At 51.5% G+C, this 23,995-nt stretch overlaps 5 protein-coding genes across 7 annotated transcripts in view; 2 read left to right on the top strand and 3 right to left on the bottom strand.

Annotated features, from left to right (window-relative positions):
• The first annotated feature begins 890 nt into the window (after positions 1-890).
• RNF181 (ring finger protein 181) lies at positions 891-2,790 on the top strand. 2 transcript variants are annotated; one of them, XM_006045855.3, is made up of 5 exons: positions 891-1,046; positions 1,684-1,814; positions 2,001-2,110; positions 2,308-2,382; positions 2,652-2,790. In XM_006045855.3, the coding sequence occupies exons 1-5, from the start codon at positions 961-963 to the stop codon at positions 2,709-2,711; spliced, it is 462 nt and encodes a 153-aa protein (XP_006045917.1). In that variant the 5' UTR covers positions 891-960; the 3' UTR covers positions 2,712-2,790. The 2 variants fall into 2 exon arrangements, with proteins under 2 accessions (XP_006045917.1, XP_006045916.1); XM_006045854.3 differs by having other exon boundaries at positions 2,608-2,790.
• A 901-nt stretch (positions 2,791-3,691) lies between these two features.
• TMEM150A (transmembrane protein 150A) lies at positions 3,692-7,816 on the bottom strand. 2 transcript variants are annotated; one of them, XM_044926012.1, is made up of 8 exons: positions 7,693-7,816; positions 6,980-7,163; positions 6,517-6,564; positions 6,112-6,222; positions 5,408-5,475; positions 4,981-5,108; positions 4,694-4,871; positions 3,692-4,462 (listed from the first exon to the last, which is right to left on the bottom strand). In XM_044926012.1, the coding sequence occupies exons 2-8, from the start codon at positions 7,042-7,044 to the stop codon at positions 4,221-4,223; spliced, it is 840 nt and encodes a 279-aa protein (XP_044781947.1). In that variant the 5' UTR covers positions 7,045-7,163; positions 7,693-7,816; the 3' UTR covers positions 3,692-4,220. The 2 variants fall into 2 exon arrangements, with proteins under 2 accessions (XP_044781947.1, XP_025116973.1); XM_025261188.2 differs by having other exon boundaries at positions 6,112-6,198.
• Positions 7,817-10,432: 2,616 nt separating this feature from the next.
• On the bottom strand, positions 10,433-16,429 carry C12H2orf68 (chromosome 12 C2orf68 homolog). Its single transcript, XM_006045860.4, has 4 exons — positions 16,214-16,429; positions 16,012-16,130; positions 14,656-14,807; positions 10,433-14,290 (listed from the first exon to the last, which is right to left on the bottom strand). Exons 1-4 carry the CDS (start codon positions 16,318-16,320, stop codon positions 14,168-14,170), a joined length of 501 nt encoding a protein of 166 aa, XP_006045922.1. The 5' UTR covers positions 16,321-16,429; the 3' UTR covers positions 10,433-14,167.
• A 3,033-nt stretch (positions 16,430-19,462) lies between these two features.
• LOC123328751 lies at positions 19,463-20,430 on the bottom strand. Its single transcript, XM_044926698.1, has 3 exons — positions 20,206-20,430; positions 19,890-20,162; positions 19,463-19,807 (listed from the first exon to the last, which is right to left on the bottom strand). Exons 1-3 carry the CDS (start codon positions 20,428-20,430, stop codon positions 19,610-19,612), a joined length of 696 nt encoding a protein of 231 aa, XP_044782633.1. The 3' UTR covers positions 19,463-19,609.
• The window catches only part of USP39 (ubiquitin specific peptidase 39), a 37,780-nt gene continuing 33,871 nt past the window's right edge, over positions 20,087-23,995 (top strand). Inside the window, exon 1 of the mRNA XM_006045861.3 lies at positions 20,087-20,354. Within this exon, the coding sequence (XP_006045923.1) occupies positions 20,087-20,354 (268 nt within the window). The remainder of the gene's footprint in view (positions 20,355-23,995) is intronic.

Raw genomic sequence — 23,995 nt, 5'->3', positions numbered from 1 at the left:
CCCTGTGTACAATATAAGTGTAATGATTCTAGTTGCCAAATAAACGATAGCTAGCAGCCAAATCATTTAGTACACACACACACACACACACCCAGGCCTAGATCAGTTAAATTTGATCTTTAAGACTAAACAACATGTGGAGTTTTTTTGTTTGTTTGTTTTTCCCCTAAAGCTGCAACCTCTCCTTTCCTCCTCCAAGAGATTCATGGGTGCCAGAGATGCAAACTACTTATTAAATTCAAGCCACTAATTTTACAGAAGCTAGGGGAAACGCTGAGCAATGGGCTAAAAGATCACACAGATAGGTAGTTCCCTGAGCTGGTAAGGCCTCTGCTCGGGTGGGGGAGTTTACCCCACCTTTTATTATTGTGCCTAACAGCAGAACTGAATAGGAAAGTTTTGTTTGTTTTGCGGGAGTCGAGGTGGCGTCAAGTGTCTAGTCCTGAACCGACTAGAGCGCAGCGGGTGCTGAAGTGCCCGGCGAGGATGCAGCAGAGCAGCGAGAAGCCCCGACTCCAGGCTTCCCTAGGCTCACAGAACCTTGACCCCTGAGTCAGCGCCTCCCTCTTTGTGAGAGGCCTGTAAGATCTGACCTGCCGAGACCCTCTGAGCAACAGAGCAGATGGAGGACCCCTATAGTTCAAACAGTTGGCTTCTCAAGATTATGCGATCCACTCAGGTCTCCCAGAAACCTACCCTAGACGAGGGGTCCAAGAAGACCGTTTTCTGACCCACCTCGGTCCCTACCATTGGCTTTAACTCTTGGTCACCTGACTTATTCGAGCCAATAAGAGGTGACAAAATGAATACTTCCTCTTCCTATGTGGCGAAAGAGCCACTGTGCCCGCGTTTCGGGGACTCTGATTGGTTGCCCTCCCTCAACTCGCTAGTTTATTGGCCAGCGCGGCGAGACTGAGGTACGGCCGGGGTCTGAGGGCTGTGTCAGACAGCCCGGCTGCCATGGCGTCCTATTTCGATGAACACGACTGCGAGCCGTTGGATCGCGAACGGGATCCCCGAACAAACATGCTGCTGGAGCTTGCAAGGTGGGTGTGCGGGGCTGGGAGGTAGGGCCCACACAGCAGGTGTCTGGGCTGAGGCTGGCTGGAGAACGCGGATTACATGGGGCAGCAGTTTCTGGGTAAAACGGATAAATAATCTGCAGAGTTAATTCCACAGTGAGATTCGGGGGGGAAGTCGATAATTTCGGTCGTCCCTGGACGGACCAGGGCAAGGCAATTCTGGAAAAAGCGATCTGGAGTGTGGAAGAGGGGGTGTCCGGACTGGAGGGCAGTGGGCTTTAGGAGGTACTGAAGTAGGCGGGTCAGGGGGGCAGGGTAGAGGCCATGTGACTGTGAGTAGGTATATCCGTTAAGCACTTCAAGCACGGAAGCTACACTGCCACTTGGAGTCTGGCTTTATCGGGTCATTTCTGAGTGGCCCGAATAATTTCTCTCTCTTGTGTAAAACTGGAATAAACAGCCTGCAGGCTTGGGGTTGTCTGATGGCCTGGGGTTGTTTGATAGCTGCTGTAAGCTATTTCCCACTGTGCTTTTTATCTAGTGAGCACTACTCAGGGGTAGCTATTAATATGACTAGTCGGGCAGAGTATTTGTCTGTTAATGTTTCGTGGATTATGGGGGCAAAGATTCTTTGGTTCTGACCTTGCATCCTTCTTCCTAGGTCCCTTTTCAATAGGATGGACTTTGAAGACTTGGGGTTGGTAGTAGATTGGGATCACCACCTGCCTCCACCCGCTGCCAAGACTGCAGTTGAGAACCTTCCCAGGACAGTCATCAGGGGCTCTCAAGCTGGTGAGAACACAAAGTCTTTCCACTAATTCTTTGGGGCAGGTCTGCCAGACCAACCAACTCTGGAAGCCAGATTACAGTCTGGCCCTTCAGTTTTCCAGGTCAGGCTGGGGCAGGTGTGTCCTTCAGGAGTGGGAGCTGGGAGGTAGGGCCTGTGGCAGCTCTCCTGATTAGCACTCCCTCCTCAAGAGCTCAAGTGCCCCGTGTGTCTTTTGGAATTTGAGGAGGAGGAGACCGCCATTGAGATGCCTTGCCATCACCTCTTCCATTCCAACTGCATTCTGCCTTGGCTAAGCAAGGTACTGTTTCCTTTCTCCCAGCCCTCACCCTGCCTTGGGCCTAGTCCTCAAGCCTCTTCTTTCTGTTGATGGACCTTTGGGGTGGGGTGTGGGATCAGAGACGGGAGAGGGGTAAGGGTAGGGAACTGGGAGCTGGGGATGGTTGTTTTGAGCTTATGAAAACCAAACGGGCTGCTACACTGCACTGCTTTTCTCAGACCAATTCCTGCCCTCTGTGCCGCCATGAGCTGCCCACTGATGACGACACTTATGAGGAGCACAAGCGAGATAAGGTAGGGGGCTGGGCAAGTGGAGGGGGTGGTCACAGGGCTCCCTGAGTCCCTGTTCCTGATGCCCCCATTCCCCACCTTAGGAGGCCTGAGTAGGCTCACAGTCCATGAGTCTTCCCAGTGACTGTGGTGAGGGGCAAGGGCCTTGGCAATGTTCCTGCCCAAATGCTAGGGGCCTGAAAACAGTGAGCCAGCCCCACGATGGCTGCCCTGTCCCTTCACCTGCAGGCCTTTGGGGATGGGCCCCGACCAGTGTGCACTCTTTGCTTCAGGCTCGCAAGCAGCAGCAGAAGCACCGCCTCGAGAACCTCCATGGAGCCATGTACACATGAGGCGGCTAGGGCTGGACACTGGTCCTCTGCAACATGTTCCTCTTGCATCTAGAGTTCTCATTAAAGGTTTCTTCACTCATCCTGCTGCTGCATTGCTCTCAGGCCTGGGCAGGGGCTCTGTACCCTCCATTGGATCTCTACTGGGATGGGGTCCTAAACTGTGGAAGGTCCCAGGCTGGGTATCCCTCCCTACCAAGCCTGCTGGCCTGAGGACAATAGGGCCCAGGTCAAGAACCTGGCTACCAGACCAGCCACAGCCTGGGCCTACGTGTCTGTGGTTGGAAGACAAAATGTGTCAGGCAGGGCACCTGGTAGTGACTTAAAAAATGGTAACCAAAAACTAGCCAACATTTCTCCCTTCCCACTGCAATCTTTAGTCAGTGTTAGTATCCCCAGGGCTATCTTTAGCTTCAATGCAGATTGCTTCTAACATTTTCAAGTTATTCTCAAGTTATCCTCTGTACCCCGTCCTTCGTCATATCCCTTAGTATGGAATCAGTCTTCAAGCCAGACAATTGAGCAGGGTGAAAAAAAGTGAGTGTTAGTTGCTCAGTCATATCTGACTCTGCGACCCCATGGACTATAGCCCACCAGGCTCCTCTGTCCATGATTCTCTAGGCAAGAATATTGGAGTGGGTAGCCATTCCCTTCTCCAGGGATCTTTCCAGCCCAGGGACTGAATTGGGGTCTCCTGCACTGCAGGCAGATTCTTTACCATCTGAGCCACTAGGGAAGCCCCTGAGCAGGGTAGGAAGTGTGAAATAATCAGGTCAGCTCTTCAGATTGTTTAGAGGCCCAGAAAGGGCTTCAAGCCCTTCAGGGGTACTTGGATAGCACTTGGCATCCTTTGTTCTTGGCAGCTCTGCTCTCGATGGGCACTCAGGACCCTCCCTGTGGGCAGGGGCTTTCTCCCATCCTTTGTCCAGGGGAAGCTGTTTTGCATAAGGCCCTCTTCCTTTCTTCAGAACAGACTACAAACATGCAAATTAGAATTCTTTTAATAGATATATATAAAAAAAAAGTACTAAAATACCCACGTGGTTCTGCTGTGTTATTTGCCCTAAAGAAAGGGGCAGAGTGAAGAATCCCAGTGCAGTTCAGTGGGCCCATAGGGGGCCTTCCCATAGACTAAGGAGTGCTCATCCCCACCCCCGAGACTGGTAGCCCTCTCGCTGTTCCCAGCCCCCAATTCCTGCAGCAGGAGACCCCAGTGGTCCAGCCTTGGCACTGAGGGAGTAGAAGGCACCTGAAGGGCTGGCTGGGTGAATGACACGTGACCTTTAAAACAAAGACAACACTGCGGTGTGGGGAGCGGGCTGTGTGGCTTGGGCAGCCTGCCAAGAGGCCCACTCCTCTATGGCACAGGTATGGGATGGCCCCTCCTCCAGGAGCGAGGCAGCCTGTGTCCCAACAGAATAATTTTCACAAAATCGGATTTTTTTGGTACAAAAGAAATGCAAAGGAGATGCGGGAAGCTGCGGAGGCAGGGCCAGCCACCCTCCCCAGACCTCAGATCATGGCGACACTCTCAGGGCTACAGTTGAGGTGGGTGGAGGTGCTGCTGCTCCCAGAGGACTTGCAGGCCCGGCCAGGGGTGGGCTGCAGCGCGGCCACCAGTGTGTCTGAGGAGACCGCCCCAAACTCGTAGCTGAAGGTGCCGTAGAAGATGAGAATGTCAATGACGAACACCCACTCACACAGGGCTGCCCCATGCTGCAGCTGAGAGCTCTCGTGGATGAAGAAGACCCCACCTGGGAGGGGGCTAAGGAAACGTCCAGGAGGAGGTATGGGAGCCTGGTGACACCCTTCCTGCCTTCCTGGATACAGGCTGGGGCAGAGGACCAAGTCTCACCTCCCAGGAGTAGGGGGCAGAAGACCAGACTGGGCAGGGGTGTCTGTTCCCCCTGCACCCCCAGCATCCTGGGTGGTAGAGGGTCTGGGCTACAGGAGGAATTCTTGGCCACCCCATCCTGGAAGGATACTGAGGATCAGAGTGACAAAGGCGATGGTTGCCAGCACAATGCGCAGGTAGGCCACAGCCAGGTCCTGGGGGGCCGTGGCCCCGTGGTAGGAGAGGGCACAGTGCAGGCAAACGAAGAGCAGGCCGGCAGTGAAGGCTACACCGGTTCCGACATAGTGCAGAGACTTAGCGTGGTCCACCTGGGCCCAGAGAGCGAGCACAGATCAGCCCCTCCCCTCCACCTCTTCATCCCCTGCCCCCCCTCGCTGTCCCTCTAGAGGAAGCTGAAAGGCCGGCAGGCGGGCGTACCTGGAAGTTTCCCACCACCACCAGCCCCGCAGCATTGGTGCAGCCTGTGATGAGCGTTGTGGTGTTGACCCAGGAATGACGGTTCTGCTCCAGGAGCTGCCCATAGCGCAGGAGGCAGATCAGGGCCACTGGGGGAGGAGAGCACAGCAGGGGCCGGCTCTGGCACCTTCTCTGGCCCTGACCCAGCCCAGCTAGCTTTCCCCAGATGCTCTGAGGGCCGGAAGAGAATGGACAGGCAGGGGGTGTGCTATACCAGGGTGGCTGTGTGGGAGTCAGCCTTGGGCCTTCATGGAATGGAAGTGAAGTGGCCCCGCTGGCCTTAGCCCTTGGTGTGGTGGGCTGCACAAAGCCAGGGCTTCCTGGGGAGTGGAGGTGAGGGTAGGTGGACTGGGTGGGGTGGTGATGGGGCGCCGAGGGCACAACTCACCCATGAAAGCACCCAGGTTGCCAATGAGGCTGAAGAGGCAGCTCTCAGGGGGGTACGAGCCACACTTGCTGAGAGGAGGGGGTGGGGACAGAGTGAGAGGGGCAGAAGCACTGGAAAGCCCCCCTCCTGGCCCACTTGCTCTCTCTAGCCTTATCTGCACCTGTTCCTTTACAGGCCAGACCCTGATGGATAAAGGCCAGTGTCTCTTACAAACAAGTGGCCCCAGGCTGACCACACCTCCCCCTAAGGCAGAGCGCTGGGTGTTTGCTGGAGTTGGGAGAGCCCAGGATTGCCTAGTGGACCCCAAGGCTCCCTGGGATCCCTGAGACTGTTAAGGTCCACAGTGGGTCTGACTTCCCTTATGCCAGGGCTTAGGCTGGGCAGAGAGCTGGAACCTAAATCTAGGTGCCTCCACTCACTAGCTGAGGGACCTGGATGGATGACATAGCACAGTCTCAGTTTCCTTGCCTATAAAGTCGTGAAAACAATAGCTGCCTCAATGCTGGGAAGGTGAAATGACCTTAGGTGGGTAAAGGATTCAGTGCACAGCCTGGCTCATCCTAATTGGTAAGCAGTATTGGCATATGTGCTCTTAATGGAATTATTATTTCTGGGACCCAGGGACATGCCTTGGTTTGAGACACTTGGTTGGGAGTCTAGCTGGGCCTTGGGTCTCTGTGACCTGCCAGGTTTCTAGGCCTCACCTGATGAGGGGGATGTCATCCAGGGTGCAGCAGGTCTTGGGGCCCCCTTGCTCCGTGGGGTCAGGAGAGCAAGATTCGTTGTAAGACCTGGCAGGTAGGACAGAGCATAGCCTGGGGGGAAGGGGTTCTCTCAGGTCTCTGGGAGACACCCTCCCAGACCTCCCTTGGCAGGGGCAGAAGAGCCCACTTCCCAGGACCCCCCGAGACAGAAGCCAAAGGGGCAAATGACGGTGGGAAGCAGGTAGGTGGGCACGAAGCCATGCCTGGGGAAGGGGCAGGCGCTGCCAATGTCAGAGAAGAGCAGTGAGGCCCAGTGTCTCCGTCTGGCTCGAGGCAGCCCCGGCCCAAGAGGGAACAGAGATGAAGGGAGCTTTAGAGTGAGGCTGTCTGTAGAGTGCGCCATACCAGTTCTCCACGGGGCACACGTGGTGGTTCATCACGGCCATGGCATACCTGCGGGAGCACAACTGTCACCCCGCCCCACGACGCGCCCAGCCCTCCCCCACCGACTCTTCCTTCATTCAGTCTCACTCTCCTTTCTGGGGGCTTGAGTTGGGGTGGCCCTGTGGCTCGACGCTACTCTAGAGAACCCACAGCCTAGTCCCAATTCTGGAAGTTACCCCAGTTAGAAGTGTGTCCGTGCCACCCTGGTGGACAGCAGTGGTGCCAGCTTGTCCCAAGGGGCTGTGGGCCCAGGCGCCAGGCCAGGCTCTGGAGACAGCCGGAGTGACCCTGGGTACCACCCTGGAGCCTGCCACAGGACAAGGGGGCTTTCTGTGTGCCATCAGGCTCCTGTTGGGTCCTGGCTGGGCCCTGTCCCTCACATTTGTCTCCTTGTTGCCTTCCCCCCATCCCCCTCCGTACTCACACAGTCCATAGGCCAGTGATGGAGAATGCTGACAGGCTGACAGGAAGGAGGATCCAGGCGGTCATGAGGGAGGGAAGCCAGGGTGGTGGTGATGGGGAGGGGGGGGAGGGCAAGAGGTAGCAGGAGAAGAGGGGATGGGCCGGCAACCTTAAGATACTTCGTCAAAACCATCGGCTGCCCGGGCCTGGTGAAGAGAGACAGGTCAAAGTCCAGGGTCTAGTGACTGGCCAAAGCCGGTGCGGGGGAGAGAAAGGTGGTCAGCACCAGACGCAGGGCTCCCTCTGCGGCTCTGAGCGCCCACGCTTGGGGCTGAGCCCCCACCACAACGTGGACACCCTCCGGCATTCACTGGGGGTCCTCCGCGTTCCAGCCAGATGTTCAGACGCCGCGGGGCCCTAAGCTCTGGAAAGGAAGCCACCCTCCCTGGCCTGAGGGTCCCGGACTGGGAGAGGGTCTGGAGTCAGGACAGTCCGGAGCGGGTCACGCCAAGAAAAGCCTGCGAGGGGGTCCGGGGCTGGGCGGAGAGGCAGCGGGGCGCAGGCAGCTACCTGAGCGCCGGCGCCGCGGGGAAGGGGCGGGTTCACGCGGTAAGCCCACCCTGGTCCCCTGCCCGCCCGCCTGCGCGCCCGCAGCCCACGGCCCGCAGTCCCCAGCACCTGCGCCTTCGCAGGTGATCTCTGGAGGTCTAGGGAAGGAAAGGGCCCCAAACGCACCTCCCCGGAGCGTCCCGCCGCCGCGTCCTGCTCGGCCCCCGCGTGGCGCCGTCCCCGGCTGCGGCCCTCGGAGCGACCCTGAATGGTTTAAAGGACCGGGCGGCCCCGCCCCCAGCGCTCCGGGCCGAGCCGCGCCGCCAGCCGGGACTTGGAGTCCACACCAGCCCCCGCCCCAGCGCCGCAAACCGAGCCGGGAACTACAGTTCCCGAGTCCCCGCGCCCGCGTCATGCGGGAAACGGTGGGCGGTGCCCCGACTTGGGGGGAACCTGGGCTCTGTGGGCGGTGGCGTGGGACCCCAGCCGAGGAGCATCTGATGCGGAGATACCCAAAGGATAACCCCATCTTCCCTGCTCCTGTGGTGGAAGCTTCGTGAGGCGGGAAGCTCTGGGTTCTGCACCTCCTGCCAGCTGCACCTGTGATTGTCACTGCACACGTGGCTAAAGGATGCCTTCCTTCGCCGCCGCCGGGCACATTTTGCAACCTGGACTGGCCGACGGGGACTTCGGACAGCCTCCTCAGTGTGGCGCCCCGTGCCTGCCTCTGTCCAAGGCGAGGCCGGTCTGCAGGGCAGAGAGCACAAAGCCCTGGCTGTTCCTTAAGAAATTCTAGCGCCCTGCATTTGGCTTCTGCTTTCCTTGGACTCAGCAAAGTCTGGAGGAGAGCTACGTTCATCAGATACATTTTATTTTCAAGGGTACAAGTATACAAGTATACAGAGTACCGTCCAGAAGTCAGCGTCCAAAACATGTTTCCTGACTGCTGAGCACTGGCTTGAAACAATATCCATTCTAAGGACACCCCCATGGCCAGGGGTTGGGAGGGAAACAAGGAGAGGAAGGCTGGAGATCCAGAGCAATATGGGAAAAAGCAAACAGGATAGTGTGATAAATTACCCAACAGCTTCACCAAACTTTATGTTGACTGGAAAATAAAAAGCACAACCCAAAAGTTGAGAATTGTGTTTTATTTGGCAAACTTTCTAAGGATTCCAGCCGGGGAGGCAGCCTCTCAGATAGTTCTGTGGAACTGCTCCAAAGAGGCAAGGGAGAAGTGAGGATATAAAGGAGATTACAAAAAGCAGGTAGTTGGAATATCAAAAGCTTTACTGTTAATTAAAGACTAGTAACCAGACATAATGAATTTAGTGTTTTTCTTTGTATGGGAAGATACAAGAGTCTGGGCACATTGAAAGCATTCCTTTGATACACACCTCAACTATCTGGGGCCAATAGCCAGCTTTTCTCCACCTTGAATACCCTCAGGATGCAGTTGTGGGTGGCTACAGCGACTACTGCCTTGATGGCCACATCCTTTGTTTACTGATGGGGCAGGTGACACTCCATACACACTTTAAGGCCCAGAGTGCCCTCTTGGACATTGTTTTCATGATTAAAAGGGCAGGAAAGTACTCAAACTGGCAGTCCAGCATCTGTTGGAGTCCCTGTGAGGCAACACTGGGGCCCACAGACCTTTACTGAAGGGAGCATTGTGCCCATGCTGCCAGGAACCAGGGAGCTTAAATTCAGCAGGACTGGTGAGGCAAAGGTAATAGTCAGAAATGGCCTTGGACTGTGGGGGAAATGGAGTAGTTACACTAACTGGACAATGGCTTGAGGAAGGAGAAACCTTTCTGAACCTGCTGCTGCTGCTAAGTCGCTTCAGTCGTGTCCGACTCTGTGCGACCCCAGAGATGGCAGCCCTCCAGGCTCCCCCGTCCCTGGGATTCTCCAGGCAAGAACACCGGAGTGGGTTGCCATTTCCTTCTCCAGTGCATGAAAGTGAAAAGTGAAAGGGAAATCGCTCAGTCGTGTCTGACTCTTAGCGACCCCATGGACTGCAGCCTACCAGGCTCCTCCGCGCATGAGATTTTCCAGGCGAGAGTACTGGAGTGGGCTGCCATTTCCTTCTCCGTTTCTGAACCTAGTGGAAGGTAAAAATGGAACCAGGAAACCTGTTGGAGGACCCTCTTCCAAACTGCATTAGGGTAAGTAGTTAAAACCAGGTCAAGAAGCATGGCGGTGCAGAGCAACCCTGTACAAGAACACCTGGCTGAAGAACCAGGGAGGTATAAAACCAGTCCACCTTCTGCTGGCCAGGCTTTGTGCCCCAGGACAAAGGAGTGCCTCTGTCTAATTTATCGAGATCACCATCTTCTTGCCCAGGGGTGTTCCCCTGGGAGCAGGCACTTTTTCTCATCTGCCCAATAGTGCCATGAGCCCTCAGCATTTCCTACCTCTTTGGAAGCTTGGCGATTCTTAATCAACACTTACTATCTCCTGTTGAGTTGGGTTTGCGTTCCTTTTTAGCCTTGATTGTGGGGAAGGCCCGGGAGGACTACTCAGGTTCTAAACTGGCTATTTTATCCTAACGTGGGGGTAAGGCAAGCATTCCAGAGCCTTGACAAGGAGGCAGATTTGGCTTAATTGTTGGCTTAATACAACAATCTGAGTAGTCCCTAGAACAGAATTAGCCCGAGACAGAAGGGCTCTTCAAGGGATGCTGATAGGGATGAGTTGCGTATCAGTAGAAAGTAGGACCAGATGTCTTTAAAAGGCCCTTCCAGTTCCAATGCCATGTGAATCTACTTGTTATGCTCCAACCAGGACAGTCCTTAAAATAGTCAGGCAGAACAAGAGATGAGATTTTCAGTGCTGATTCTGTGCTGAATGACTTTAGGGCAGCACGTAGTCTTCACTTCCCTATGTACACAAGTGATTTCACAACTCTTGGCAAAAACAGTGCTTATAAAAATAGTACGTTTATTGGTTAAAAAGAATACTGTATTTGCAAAGTACCTTCCTTCAAGGATTTTCAAATAAATTTGCAACATGTCATTTTATTCATCCACACAGCAGGAACATTGGAAATGAGAAAACAGAACAAAGTATGGCTTCTGATACGTTATACAACCAGTGCAACCAGTTCCTCATTCTGGTGGCCCTGGGAAGGCAGAGGGGCCATTCACTCTCTTCCCTTCTGGCATCACTCCACCTCCTGGGGAAATTTGGGGTGGGTGCCTGTGGTTTCTTGGTCATATGATTCCTCAGGGACAGGACAGGAATTCAATGAGGGAACTTAAAAGGTTTCAGATAACTGTCAACATTCCATGATGCTCCTCCCCAAAGAAGGCTCAGAGGTAGGAAAGCCACCTGTCCTTACTCTTCTGTCTGCAAAAGGCTGCATTTACATTTGCGAACCAGTTGGGGGCCCTACCTTACCACCAACAGATGGTGCCACATGCACAGTAAGCTGGATACCCACCACTCCAAAGGGTTTCTTCCAGTTTTGTGGGCTAATCTCTGCATGGCAGTGCCCCTGGGAGTGGACCAGTGGAGATGGAATGTCCCTTTAAGGCTTGTCCAGAGACAGAAGCATTTCTTATTGCCCACGCTGGTCCCACTGGCTGGTTTCCTACTCTCATTCAGGACAAAAAGCTTTACGTTCTCCTTTTCCCATCTTGTATTACATTCTTCAAAGACTTTCATCCTTGCCAGCTGGCTGGAACTCAAGTGTTAGTGTTTACTCTCGCACAGCCCCAAACCCCTGCAAACCCAGCTTCCTTCTATTAGTAACATAACCCACTGTGGCCCGGGACACACAATGCTTTAACATCCAAGGCTTAGCCTCAGTAAATGAAGAACGCTTCATTTTGGATGAACGTGAAATATGCTTATTAGGCTCCCAGGCTTTTTTTTTCCTAGGCGGCTGAGATTATATCTAATCAAAAAAGTGCTGATCCTGAAGCAATCTGCCAGAAAGCTAGTCTAATGCTGTAGCCAATGCACAAAACAGCAGGGACAGTCCTCTTTGAGGCAGCTGTAGGGCCTCTGGGAAATGCCCTGGAAACTGCTCCTTGAGGGCAAGGCACCAACAACTGAAAATAGCGAAAAGACATCAGGAGGCAAGTCCAGTAAATATACTGGAGAGTATGACACCATCTTGGACTGCAGTGAGGGGCGAGAAGCAATGAGCGGAGCTCTAAGGCTGTCGATGGGCTGAGAGCTGTCAGTAGAGAAGCGTTTCGGACACACCAGGAGCCATAGCAGCATCACCACCACTAGGCCTGCCCTGAAGGACAGCCTCTCATTTAAGTACCAGGCTTAGTGCTTCCTGTAGTTGTGCAGCATAAACTAGCTAACAGTTAGAATGCTTTCTTGGGTGGAAGATATTTTATATGCACTCGATTAGCAAAGCACCTCAACAACAGGTTTACACATGAGATGTTCCCATCAGTCTCTTACCTGAGAGTGTGAGGATTACACAATCAACACACAGAAGGACAGAACTGGTACATGATTCTCACAACACAGGGCTGGAAGCTAAACTCTAGAGGTCATACCCCCATGGACTTGTTTCTAAATTCTATAATAAATCCAGGAAAACAGGCCATCCAGCTATGAGAAGACAAACCCAAAAAAGTATTTCCAGACTAGGAAGCCTAAGAGTTTCGGTGAAATCCTATGTCCAAGTCAGAAAATCAGCTGAAGAGCTGCAAGACTAAAATGCCTGGTGCTCTGAGCTGCAGGAAGACAGGGGACAGAGTATGGCGCAGTCTCCTTGACCTGGGCGGCTCTGGAGGGTAGTTAACCTTAAGAGTCAAAAGGCACTTCCAGCCTGGCCGAATGGGGGCAGACTTGCTGAAAGAGAACTGAGCCCAGGACCGGCCAGTTTAAGGCATTGACTTTGGGCCAGCTCTGCGAGTCAGGATCATGCTGATCCTTGTCTGCCTTCGCAACCAGGCCCTTCTAATTTATCCACCTCACTCATCTTCCCAGCAAGCTGTGACTTGCTGCATTTTAATGATGTAGTTGAAGTAGTTGCCTTGCCCCGTTTCTGAGCTGGTAGATTTTCAGGGCTGTAGGGCACAAACAAAAATGCCCTTAGATGTCCTTTATGAGAAAAGTTGCTGAGAGGGACCAGCCAGACTGATCTTGAGACCCTGAGGTGAAACCTCTGGGGCAGGAGGAGTGTTGGTCTGAAGAAGTCCCAGTGCTCATGGGCTCACTTAAATCCCATACTTCAAGTCACTGAGGTTAGGCCCATTTGCTGGAAAACCAGAGGCTTGGAACCGTCGTGTACGGGACGGCTGGTGGATTTCTCAGACCTTAGTCCAACCCTCGTTAGGAAGAATGTTCACTTCAGTGAAAGCAGTGATTTCCCAGTATCTTTAGTATTAGGGTCTCTTAGGAGTTTTATATACTCTTGGGAGGTAGCACGGGAGAGAGAAGAGAGCAGGGGAAGGGAAGATGAAACAGGCTTGCTTAGCTCCCTCCAGGACACTTTTCAGGCTCCCCTCCTTTTCCCAACTAGGGCTCCAAGTGAAAGAGGAACTGTTAGTTGCTAAGTCTTGTCTGACTCTTTTACGACCCCATGGACTGTAACCTGCCAGGCTCCTCTGTCCGTGGAATTCTCCAGATAAGAATACTGGAGTAGGTTGCCATTCCCTTCTTCAGGGGATCTTCCTGACCCAGGGAATTGAATCCGGGTCTCCTGCATTGCAGGCGGATTCTTTACTGTCTAAACCCTAGGGCTCCAAATAGGCAATAATTGCTCATGTTGAATTTGCCTTTGTACGTACATTCAAGACTGTTAAATCACATTTGGAAACACAGTTTCTGGCTTGTTTTGATAGTTCTCCTTTAGCCTGAGCACAGATGGCCTGTTCACAGCTAGGGATCAGGTGGGAAGCTGGAATTATATAGTCCTAGCCCAGGCAGGTTTTGCGGCAAAAAATCCTCACAGTTGAGTTCTGGCATCATCTTTCGAGACTGGGCGAAGTGATGGAGCATGGGAGAAACCTGCAAAAGCCATGTAAGGGGAGGGAGACATGCTTGCAAGTAGGCATCAAAGGAGGTCTCCCTTGACTGGTATCAGAATTACTGGGAGAGCTTGCCAGAAAGGCAGAGGCCAGAACCTCCACATCCAAAATCCTTAGCAGCTAAAGGTAGGAGGTGGGGGGGCGGGGGCGGGGGGAGGGATGGGGATGCGACTGATGCATTGGGAGACAAGATGAATGAAAAAAGAGAACAAAGAAACGCCAGAAAAGATCTAGGAAACGCAGACATAGAAGTGAACAGGAGGTACAGAAGTAAGGAGCCATAAAATAGCAAACAGGGCTCAAGGAGCTGGGTGGAGTAGCAGCGGCCAGGTGCCCTGGGGGACATGACCTTGGTGAGAAAGCAGCAGTTTGGCACAGCGTTTCATAAACCTCAACTCTCCCCAGAGTCTTTGCTTCCACAAAACCAAGCTAACCAAACAAAATTCTCAAATTTTCAGAATATTAGGCTGGTCAAATGGGCCAACATATAAGAAAAAATGGCTACAAGGGAGATGGCCAGGCCCAGACCCTGTGACACCCTTTCCCTGTGGATGTGGCAGCTTTGGTGGGGGTACAGGGGTGTCTTGAGATCAGCTCAGACTGGTCCCTGCACCCCCAAACTAGGGATGGCTCCCTGGGCAGCGACTCCAGTCTGTTCAGTGTCGGCTCTGGCGCTTTGCAATCTCCTCCTGGATGCGCAACTTGAGGGCCTCTCGCATGAGTGGCTCCAGAGGCGTGTGAGCTGACACCTCCTCGCTCACCCTTCCTGGATCATCATCCTACGTGGAGGAAGAGTCAGGAAGCTTAGGGCCAAGCCTCTTCTGGAAAGGTGGCCTGCCCTGTCCCTAGACAACACTCTCACAGATCTCCGTGGGACTCACAACTTCTTGCCAGTGCCTGTCATTGCCCAGGTGTCCCCTTAAAAGTGATTCTCGACTGTGGGCCATGTGCCCTTCCCATCGCCCGCTGAGAACACTGTGTGATGGGAGTGCCTTGTGCTCAAAAGCATCGCCCAGCAGTTTGTGCTCCCATGTGGGACAGATACTTCCCACCAGTCCCTGAGGAAGACAGTGGCTCCGGGTGTCACAGTGATTTCCACCACGGCCCAGGACCCTCAGGCTGCAGCTGTTTCCACCAGGCGTACCTGATACACGATAACTGAGGTGATGTCTCCGCTGTCCGCCTCATACTCTAAGCAGAAAAGCTGAGGGCCAGGAGGCTCTGGCTCAGAGCTGCCACTACTGCTGCTTTCACCGGACTCCTCACAGTCTGGGTTGCTTGGGTGGGTAGAGCCATCTGGAGGGATGAACCAGAATGAGAGGGAAGAAAGGAAGGCTGCTGGAACCCTTGCCCAGAGATGATACAGGAAAACAGACTGTAAAGAAAACCCCAGGCTTCTCTGGTGGTCCAGTGGTTGGGAATCTGTCTGCCAAAGCAGGGGACAACAGGTTCGATCCTTGGTCCAGGAAGATCCCACATGCCTCAGGCCAACTAAGCCTGTGCACTCTAGAACATAACTACTGAGCCGTGTGTTCTACAGTACGAGCCCCAAAACAAGAGAAGTTACCGTAATAAAAAGCCAAAGCATTGCAAGTAGAGAGGAGCCCCTGCTCATTGGAATTAGAGAAAGTCCGTGGGCAGCAACGAAGACCCAGCACAGCCAAAAATAAATAAAATTAAAAAAAGAAAAAAGCTGAATTTAGGGGGAAAAAAAAGCACCAGTCTTCTCATGGACCCAGAATGTGTGTGTGAAATGTGCCGCCTATCAGGGATTTTATTCACCTTTGCACCTCTGCACAGTCACATCACACAGGAGGTACACAACGCACATCTGTCTACAGTGTTAGAAGGTGGTAGAGAGGTGGACTGTGCTCTCCCTGGGTTCAAATCCAGGCTCTGCCATTTACTACTTCCTTGAGATTTCAGGCAAGTTGCTGAACCTCTCTGTATCCGTTTTGCAGATTGTGAAACACAAATGATAATGGTTCCCATCTTATGGGGTCCTCTGAAAGCTAAATGAATGAAATGTATACAACCTCTAAAGGCACTCTTAGGGAAGATCAACAAATTTAGCATCATATGTTATCTACTGTAATTGCTGGGTCGAAATGAAGCTGGGGAAAAAGGCCATTAAGTTGGTTTGGGCTTCATTCCACAAGTATGTCCTTGTCGCCTAGAGCAGTGCCAAACTTTTTTTCTGTTAGGTGACGGGAATACGAAAATAGTGTGGTGGAGAGGAAGCGAAAGACAACTTCTTGCCAACTCCCAGCTTTGTCCGGTAATAGTGATGCTTAACTTGAGCCCTCTCTGTTCTACTGGGAGAACCACTAGCGGCGATTGGGGACCATCGAGGTTGATGTTCCGAGAAGGGACGAGGTGAACTGAGCCTTGGGGGCTAAGAAGTAGCTTTTTCCCATATAGGAAAGAAGAGTGCACTGAGGCTGAGCCAGGGCCAAAAGAGCGCGCGGGCTCGAGGAAGCAGGCGGGTGGGCGGCCTCACCTCGGTGTCGCGGCAGGTACACTTGCAAATCGGGCTTTCGGGGCCGAGTGGGCGCAGGCGTGTGCCGCCTCCTCGCCTTCTCCTTGGCCGCCTGCTTCACCTTCTTGTCGTAGTCGTCCCTGCGGGGAGCCGAGCGGGAGTCAGGGACGGCCGGATCAGGCCAGGCCGGGGCTGGCGGCGGTGGCGCGGGGCGGGGCGGTACCGGGCGAGCTGGTTCCGTCGGATGTGGTGCACGAAGCCGTGGCTCATGTCCAGTCGCCCTCCAGGCTTGCAGCAGAGTCCCGGCGCGGGACTCGGCGCCGCTTCCATCTTAACCCCTGTGCGCGGAGCCGCCGCCGTCCCTGCCTAAAGGCCCCCAACGGCCACCCTCCCGCCCCGAGAGCTCAGCACCGCCCCGAGAGCTCAGCACCGCCCCTCGCTCGACTTTCGGCCTCTAGCCCTGACGTCGGGAAAGGAGGGCAGGGCCGAGCTTCTCTGCGCTCAGAGTTCCAGGCACCGGCGGGGCGGGGCGGGGCGGGGCGGAGGGACGGGGCGGAGCGCATGGACACGGCTGAGCGGAGGGGCGGAGGGGCGGAGGGGCGGAGGGGCGGAGGGGCGGAGGGGCGGAGCGGCGGAGGGGCGGAGGGGCGGAGGGGCGGAGGGGCGGAGGGGCGGAGGGGCGGAGGGGCGGAGGGGCGGAGGGGCGGGGGCGGACGAAAATACTGCAAGCTCAACTTCCTCTTCCTGGCTGGGGTTTTCCTTTTGTGACATTATCAATAGGAAAACAGGATTTAGGCTTAGTGGAGAAGGCAATGGCACCCCACTCCAGTACTCTTGCCTGGAAAATCCCATGGACGGAGGAGCCTGGAAGGCTGCAGTCCATGGGGTCGCTGAGGGTCGGACACGACTGAGCGACTTCACTTTCACTTTTCACTTTCATGCATTGGAGAAGGAAATGGCAACCCACTCCAGTGTTCTTGCTTGGAGAATCCCAGGGACGGGGGAGCCTGGTGGGCTGTCGTCTATGGGGTCGCACAGAGTCGGACACGACTGAAGCGACTTAGCAGCAGCAGCTGATACATCAGAAAATCCAGAAAAACAAAGCACCCATCACACCATTCAGAATTCGCTGTGGAGCCTTCCCTTCCTTTTTCTTCTGCTGGGATGTGTGACACTCTATCACCAGCCGTTGCATAGGCCGACTGTTAAACCCAGCCGTGCCTCAGTTTACTCATTTGTAAGTGGGGGCACTGACAGCAGCTACCTTCAAAGAGATCCTGAGGAGGCGAGTGCCCAGGCTGGGCACACAGCGGCGCCCTGGCCTCGCAGCCCAGCCTCGGGCCCTGCAGAAGACCACCAGCGGCGGACACCCCTCCCATCCCGCCCAACGCCCGACTTCGTACTTTCCCGCCGCCCGGTTCATCTTGGCGTCCACCGGACCGGTGTCTTAACTCTCCCCGTGGGTGGCCCTGGGGCCTTTCAGATATCTGAGCCTGTGTCATTTTTGGATCCTCTTTAAAAATAGACAAAACTGGGAGTTCATGAGTAGAACAGGGACAGACTGGTACATCCACACAGTGGAATGCTGCTGAGTTGAAGTGAGTTGTTATATACCCAACAAGGTGGATGAATCGCAAAACAAATAGGCGGAGCAAAACAGGCCAGGGATTAAAAAGAGGACTCGCTGTGTGCTTCCGTTTATATAAAACTCTAGAAAGTGACACTGATCTGTAGCAACAGAAAGCAGATCAATGGTCAGGGCAGGAAAACACTTTTGGTGAATGGTGACTTAATTCATTTTATATAAGTAAATATATATATTTGGCTGCACCGAATCTTAATTGCGACATGTGGGATCTAGTTCCCTGATCTGGGAGTCAAACCCAGGCCCCCTGCTTTGAAAGCTGAATCTTAGCCACTGGATCACCAGAGAAATCCCTAGATTCATTATTTTGATCGTGGTGGTGGTTTCAGAGTGTATACATATCTCCATCAATATTCAGCAAAATGTACAACAAAGCTAGTGGAAGTGATGGAATTCCACTTGAGCTATTTCAAATCCTGAAAGATGATGCTGTGAAAGTGCTGCACTCAATATGCCAGCAAATTTGGAAAACTCAGCAGTGGCCACAGGACTGGAAAAGGTTAGTTTTCATTCCAATCCCAAAGAAAGGCAATGCCAAAGAATGCTCACAACTACCACACAATTGCACTCATCTCACATGCTAGTAAAGTAATGCTCAAAATTCTCCAAGCCAGGCTTCAGCAATATGTGAACCGTGAACTTCCAGATGTTCAAGCTGGTTTTAGGAAAGGCAGAGGAACCAGAGATCAAATTGCCAACATCCACTGGATCATCGAAAAAGCAAGAGAGTTCCAGAAAAACATCTATTTCTGCTTTATTGACTATGCCAAAGCCTTTGACTGTGTGGATCACAATAAACTGTGGAAAATTCTGAAAGAGATGGGAATACCAGACCACCTGACCTGCCTCTTGAGAAACCTGTATGCAGGTCAGGAAGCAGCAGTTAGAACTGGACATGGAACAACAGACTGGTTCCAAATAGGAAAAGGAGTACGTCAAGGCTGTATATTGTCACCCTGTTTATTTAACTTATATGCAGAGTACATCATGAGAAATGCTGGGCTGGATGAAGCACAAGCTGGAATCAAGATTGCCGGGAGAAATATCAATAACCTCAGATATGCAGATGACACCACTCTTATGGTAGAAAGTGAAGAGGAACTAAAAAGCCTCTTGATGAAAGTGAAAGAGGAGAGTGAAAAAGTTGGCTTAAAACTCAACATTCAGAAAACTAAGATCATGGCATCTGGTCCCACCACTTCATGGCAAATAGACAGGGAAACAGTGGAAACAGTGGCTGACTTTATTTTTCTGGGCTCCAAAATCACTGCAGATGGTGACTGCAGCCATGAAATTAAAAGATGCTTACTCCTTGGAAAGAAAGTTATGACCAACCTAGACAGCATATTCAAAAGCAGAGACATTACTTTGCCAACAGAGGTCCATCTAGTCAGGGCTATGGTTTTTCCTGTGGTCATGTATGGATGTGAGAGTTGGACTGTGAAGAAGGCTGAGCGCGGAAGAATTGATGCTTTTGAACTGTGGTGTTGGCGAAGACTCTAGAGAGTCCCTTGGACTGCAAGGAGGTCCAACCAGTCCATTCTAAAGGAGATCAGTCCTGGGTGTTCATTGGTAGGACTGATATTGAAGCTGAAACTCCAATTCTTTGGCCACCTGATGCAAAGATCTGACTCATTTGAAAAGACCCTGATGCTGGGAAAGATTGAAGGTGGGAGGAGAAGAGGACGACAGAGGATGAGATGGTTGGATGGCATCACCGACTCAATGGACGTGGGTTTGGGTGGACTCCGGGAGTTGGTGATGGACAGGGAGGCCTGGCGTGCTGCGGTTCATGGGGTTGCAAAGAGTTGGACACGACTGAGCGACTGAACACTTTAAACGCGCTTTTTATTGTATATCAATCACACCTTAGTAGAACTGTAAAGTAGTTTAGGGTTGTGGAAGGGGTCATGAAAGTCAAAGGTCCTGAAGCTTCGGCTATATTGGCTCCACTCTCTAGTTTCTCTCTGCTCGTCATTCGCATTTTTCTGTGATTCCTCTAAATGTGGAATTAGAGTCGCCAGGTTGCTGCAAGAAGGGTATGACTTGGGAATGTCGCCTGGTTCTGTGCAGGGGTGTTGATCTTTGAGGCGCGGAGACTGGAGACGACCTCCCAATTGTGGTTTCGGGACACAAAGTGTCTTGAAGACACCGGGGATCCAACGACAGCTTCTGTTATCCAGAAATCCCCAGTCAGTAAAAGGTTCTTGCCTCTTTAAACCGGAAAAGGGTCAAGTGCAGTAGATCCGCCTACCGGTCCCCGGTGCGCACGCAGCAGCAAAGAAACCACAAAAGGCAGTACTTCCTTGAAGTTCTCTGCGGCGTGATTTGTCCCCGTCGGCGACTCGTAGAGATCCTTGGCCTCCATAACAGCGCCGCTTCTTATTGGCTGCTTGCCGCGCGCTCGGTCTTGTCTGGAGGCTGCGCCCGGCGACTCGGCCGGTAGTGGCGATGTCCAGCCGGTCCAAGCGGGATTCTCGCGGTTCCACCCGCGGGAAGCGCGAGTCCGAGTCGCGAAGCAGCTCGGCTCGCGTCAAACGGGAACGAGATCGGGAGCGGGAGCCCGAGGCGCCGAGCTTCCGGAGCAGCCCAGTGCGCGTGAAGCGGGAGGTCGAGCCGGCGAGCGCGCGCGAGGCCCCGACGCCGGTAGTCCCGGTGGTGCGGGTGAAGCGGGAGCGCGAGGCCGACGAGGACTCGGAACCTGAGCGGGAGGTGCGAGGTGCGCGGGGCCGGGCGCGGGCTCCTCCTCTCTCGCGTTCTTTTCTCTCTCCAACCTCTCCCAGCGGGAAAGTCATACTTTACACGCGATCCTGCTCGACTCGACTGCTTTTTAATGAGGACTGCTTTTTACTAGTCTTGGTAATCGTAGCTCTAATGTTTCTAGCAACTTTAATAATAACAGCAGCTTTCCCTTATTGGATGCCTAGCTTCGGGGCCAGGCTCGTTGTTTTACAGGTGTTACCTCCTTGAGTTTTTACAAAACACCTGAGGAATAAGCCCTGCTGTAATTCCTGAAATCAGACCGTTCAGAGTGGAGAGCCTGAACTCTGGGCACTTGGACTACGCTGCCCTGTCACTTAGGGTTGTAGCTGCCAGGAGGTTTGGATTCGAATCCGGCCTCTGAGACTGGGTCACTGGTTTGGGAATGTGGGTTTCATGTGTCTGTCCCTCTTTAAGTCGATGGAAGGAGTACTGGAACCCATGAGCTTTGAGAGCCCTGTCAGTCACTTCTGTGACTGTACCCTCTGCCTTCTGCTGGACTCATTCTGCTTCTCCTGGTAATTGCTAGAGATCTTTTGGCCCAGCCTTGGTACTCTGGAGCGTGTACACTGTTTTCCGACTTGTTGATAACTTACCAGTCACTAAGTAGGTTTCCATCACGTCTAAAGCTTTCCTGTTTAAGCTCAGTTAATCTTTTCCATATCTGAACTTGAAACTTCTGATTTGAACATGTTTCCTATATACTTGTTTTCTTGTGAATTAGCAGGTAAACATATCACTAGGCTACACTGTAGGGGCAGTGTTCTTTGTTTCAGGATTATTCATTCTCCAAGACTATAATTCTGTCTCTGTGCCTGTTTATCTGTATAAGATTATATTCTTGGGGACTTTCCTGCTGGTCCAGTGGCTAAGACTCTACCCTCCCAATGCAGGGGGCCTGGGTTTGATCCCTGGTCAGGGAAGTACGTGCCACTAGGTCCTACATGCCACAACTAAGAGTTTGCATGTTGCAGTGAAGATCCAAGAGCCTGCATGCCGTAACTAAGACCCGGCACATCCAAATAAATAAAAGATTTTACTCTTATGTTAACTCTTAAATTTCTTGCTCAAGGTTTTGCATTTGACATATTTTTGTATTATGCACAGGGTGTAGGACCCCACCTTGCTCATGAAAAGTACTTGATAAATATTCTTTGAATAACCTAATTATTTCAGGGTATTCTTTGGTTTCTTTTACTTATATATTCTGTCAGCCTCAGGTTTCCCTTTCTCTGAAAGAGAAATTGTTTTTCAGATATTTTGCTTAGTTGTGGTCAGGAGATTGTTTTCTCTGGGACAGATTAGGATACCAGTTGTGGTTACTGTCTTATTTCTTTTTTTCCTTTTATTTTTATTGTGAAATAGATCATAGGTACTAAGATAGACCAAATGTCATGCACATGTATAGTTTAAAGAAGAGTGTGGGTATATAGCCTTAAATCTACCACTTGTCAAGGATTGTGAAGGGTCTGACCCTATTTGTACACTACCAAATTAGCCTGCCACGGTTTCATGGATGCTGTTGGAAGACATCGAACTACTGGGCCTCAGACAGCATTCTGCAGCAATAACAGTAGCCAGAATATAGCATTATCATCGTTTCCTGAGTCAGTTCCTGTAGTGCAACATGATGAAAATCCATACACATAGGGAGTGGGTGCACGAGACAACAACTCTGAACTTAGAGAACCCAAATCTTCTACAGTGGGCCTTGAGCTTGCCTTGCCTTTGCTCTGTGAGGAAACACGATCTCTGACTTCCAAGGCTGTACAAACAAACTTCACTCTACCAACATCTTTGGCGAGATAGTCTGGAGGTGGTTGGTACCTCTGGTTACAGTATATGCAGAAACAGGAGAGAGCAATGCAGAATTGCCTCCTGACACTGTTGAGCTTCAGAAGTGGTGCTTAACTAGTACTTTGTTGTTGTTTAGTTGCTCAGTGGTGTCGACTCCTTGCAACCCCATGGACTGCTGCACACCGGGCTTCCCTGTCCTTCAGCATCTCCCGGAGCTTGCTCAAACTCGCGTCCATTGAGTCGGTGATGCCATCCAACCATCTCATTCTCTGTTGCCCCTTTCTGCTCCTGCCCTCAGTCTTTCCCAATATTAGGGTCTTTTCCAATGAGTCGGCTCTTTGTATTAGGTGGTCAAAGTATTGGAGCTTCAGCATCAGTCCTTCCAATGAATATTCAGGGTTGATTTCCTTTAGGATTGACTGATTTAGTCTCCTTGCTCTCAAGGGACTCTCAAGAGTCTTCTCCAGCACCACAATTTGAAAGCATTAATTCTTCAGCACTCAGTCTTCTTTATGGTCCAACTCTCACATATGTACATAACTACTGGAAAAACCATAGCTTTGACTATACAGGCATTTGTCAGCAAGATGATGTCGCTCCTTTTTAATATGCTGTCTAGGTTTGTCATAGCTTTTTTCCAAGGAGCAATCATCTTTTAATTTCATGCTGCGGTCACCTTCCACAGTAATTTTTGGAACCCAAGAAACTAAAATTTGCCACTGTTTACACTTTCCCCCCATATATTTGCCATGAAGTGTTGGGACTGGATGGCATGATCTTAGTTTTTTGAATGTTGATGTTTAAGCCAGTACCTTAGAAGGTCCAACAGGCCCCTTCCAGTTGCATCCGCCTTCCTTGCTTGCTGGGATAATCACTGTTCTGAAGTTTTTCTGTTTCTACTTTTATTGTTTTATAGTTTATATATATGTAAAACTATAAACTATATATATAAACTATAAACTTTTATAGTTTGTATATATTTACCTCATGTATATATGAGGTAAATTATAATTTTCCCTTATATATATGCCTAAGTAGAACTGTATTTTATTTTGTATTTATTACAAATGAAATCATACTATATATAGTCTTCTGTTTTGCCCTTTTTTTTTTTAACTAGTCATATTGTTGAGGTTTATTCAGGTAGATGTTCATGGCAACAAAGTGTTCTATTGATGATAGTGTGTGTATGCTTAGTCCTGTCCGACTCTTTGTGACCCCATGGGCTGTAGCCCACCAGGCTCCTCTGTTCATGGAGTTTTGCAGACAAGAATCCTGGAGCAGGTTGCCATTTCTTCTGTTCCCAACCCAGGGATCAAACCTGATTTCTCCCATTTTTGGTATGTGGTAGGCATTTTGCTTGTTTCCAGTTGGATCTCTTTCAAATATTGTAGCTATAAATATTTTTTAGTAAAATATTCTTGATGCACCTGTGCAAAAGTTCTCTAGGGTAGATACAAGTATTAATAGAAGAGAGATTGCTGGGTCAAAGGGTCTGTGTATTTTCAGCTTCAGTCTAGCTGCAGTATTTTGTAATTGTAAGAGTTTACATTCCCACCAGCAGTCTATGAGCCTTCTCATTGCTCCTCATATTTGCCAACACTTGGAATTGCTTGATTTTGTTTTATCCTCTCTGGTAGATGTGAAGAGGTATATTATTGTGCAAGGGAATTTGCATTTTTTTGATTATTGGTGAGGTTGAGTATCTTTTCATATTTTTGTGGGCTGTCCTCCTCATTTTCTATTGGGTTGTTTTTTTAAAAAACTCTTCACCAGATTTCTTTATGTAATTGCAAGCAATTT

This window comes from Bubalus bubalis, chromosome 12 (genome assembly GCF_019923935.1).
Source record: "Bubalus bubalis isolate 160015118507 breed Murrah chromosome 12, NDDB_SH_1, whole genome shotgun sequence".
Classification (NCBI taxonomy): Eukaryota; Metazoa; Chordata; class Mammalia; order Artiodactyla; family Bovidae; genus Bubalus; species Bubalus bubalis.
Note: the sequence above shows the minus strand (reverse complement) of the source record. Positions and strands in the feature narration are given on the sequence as shown.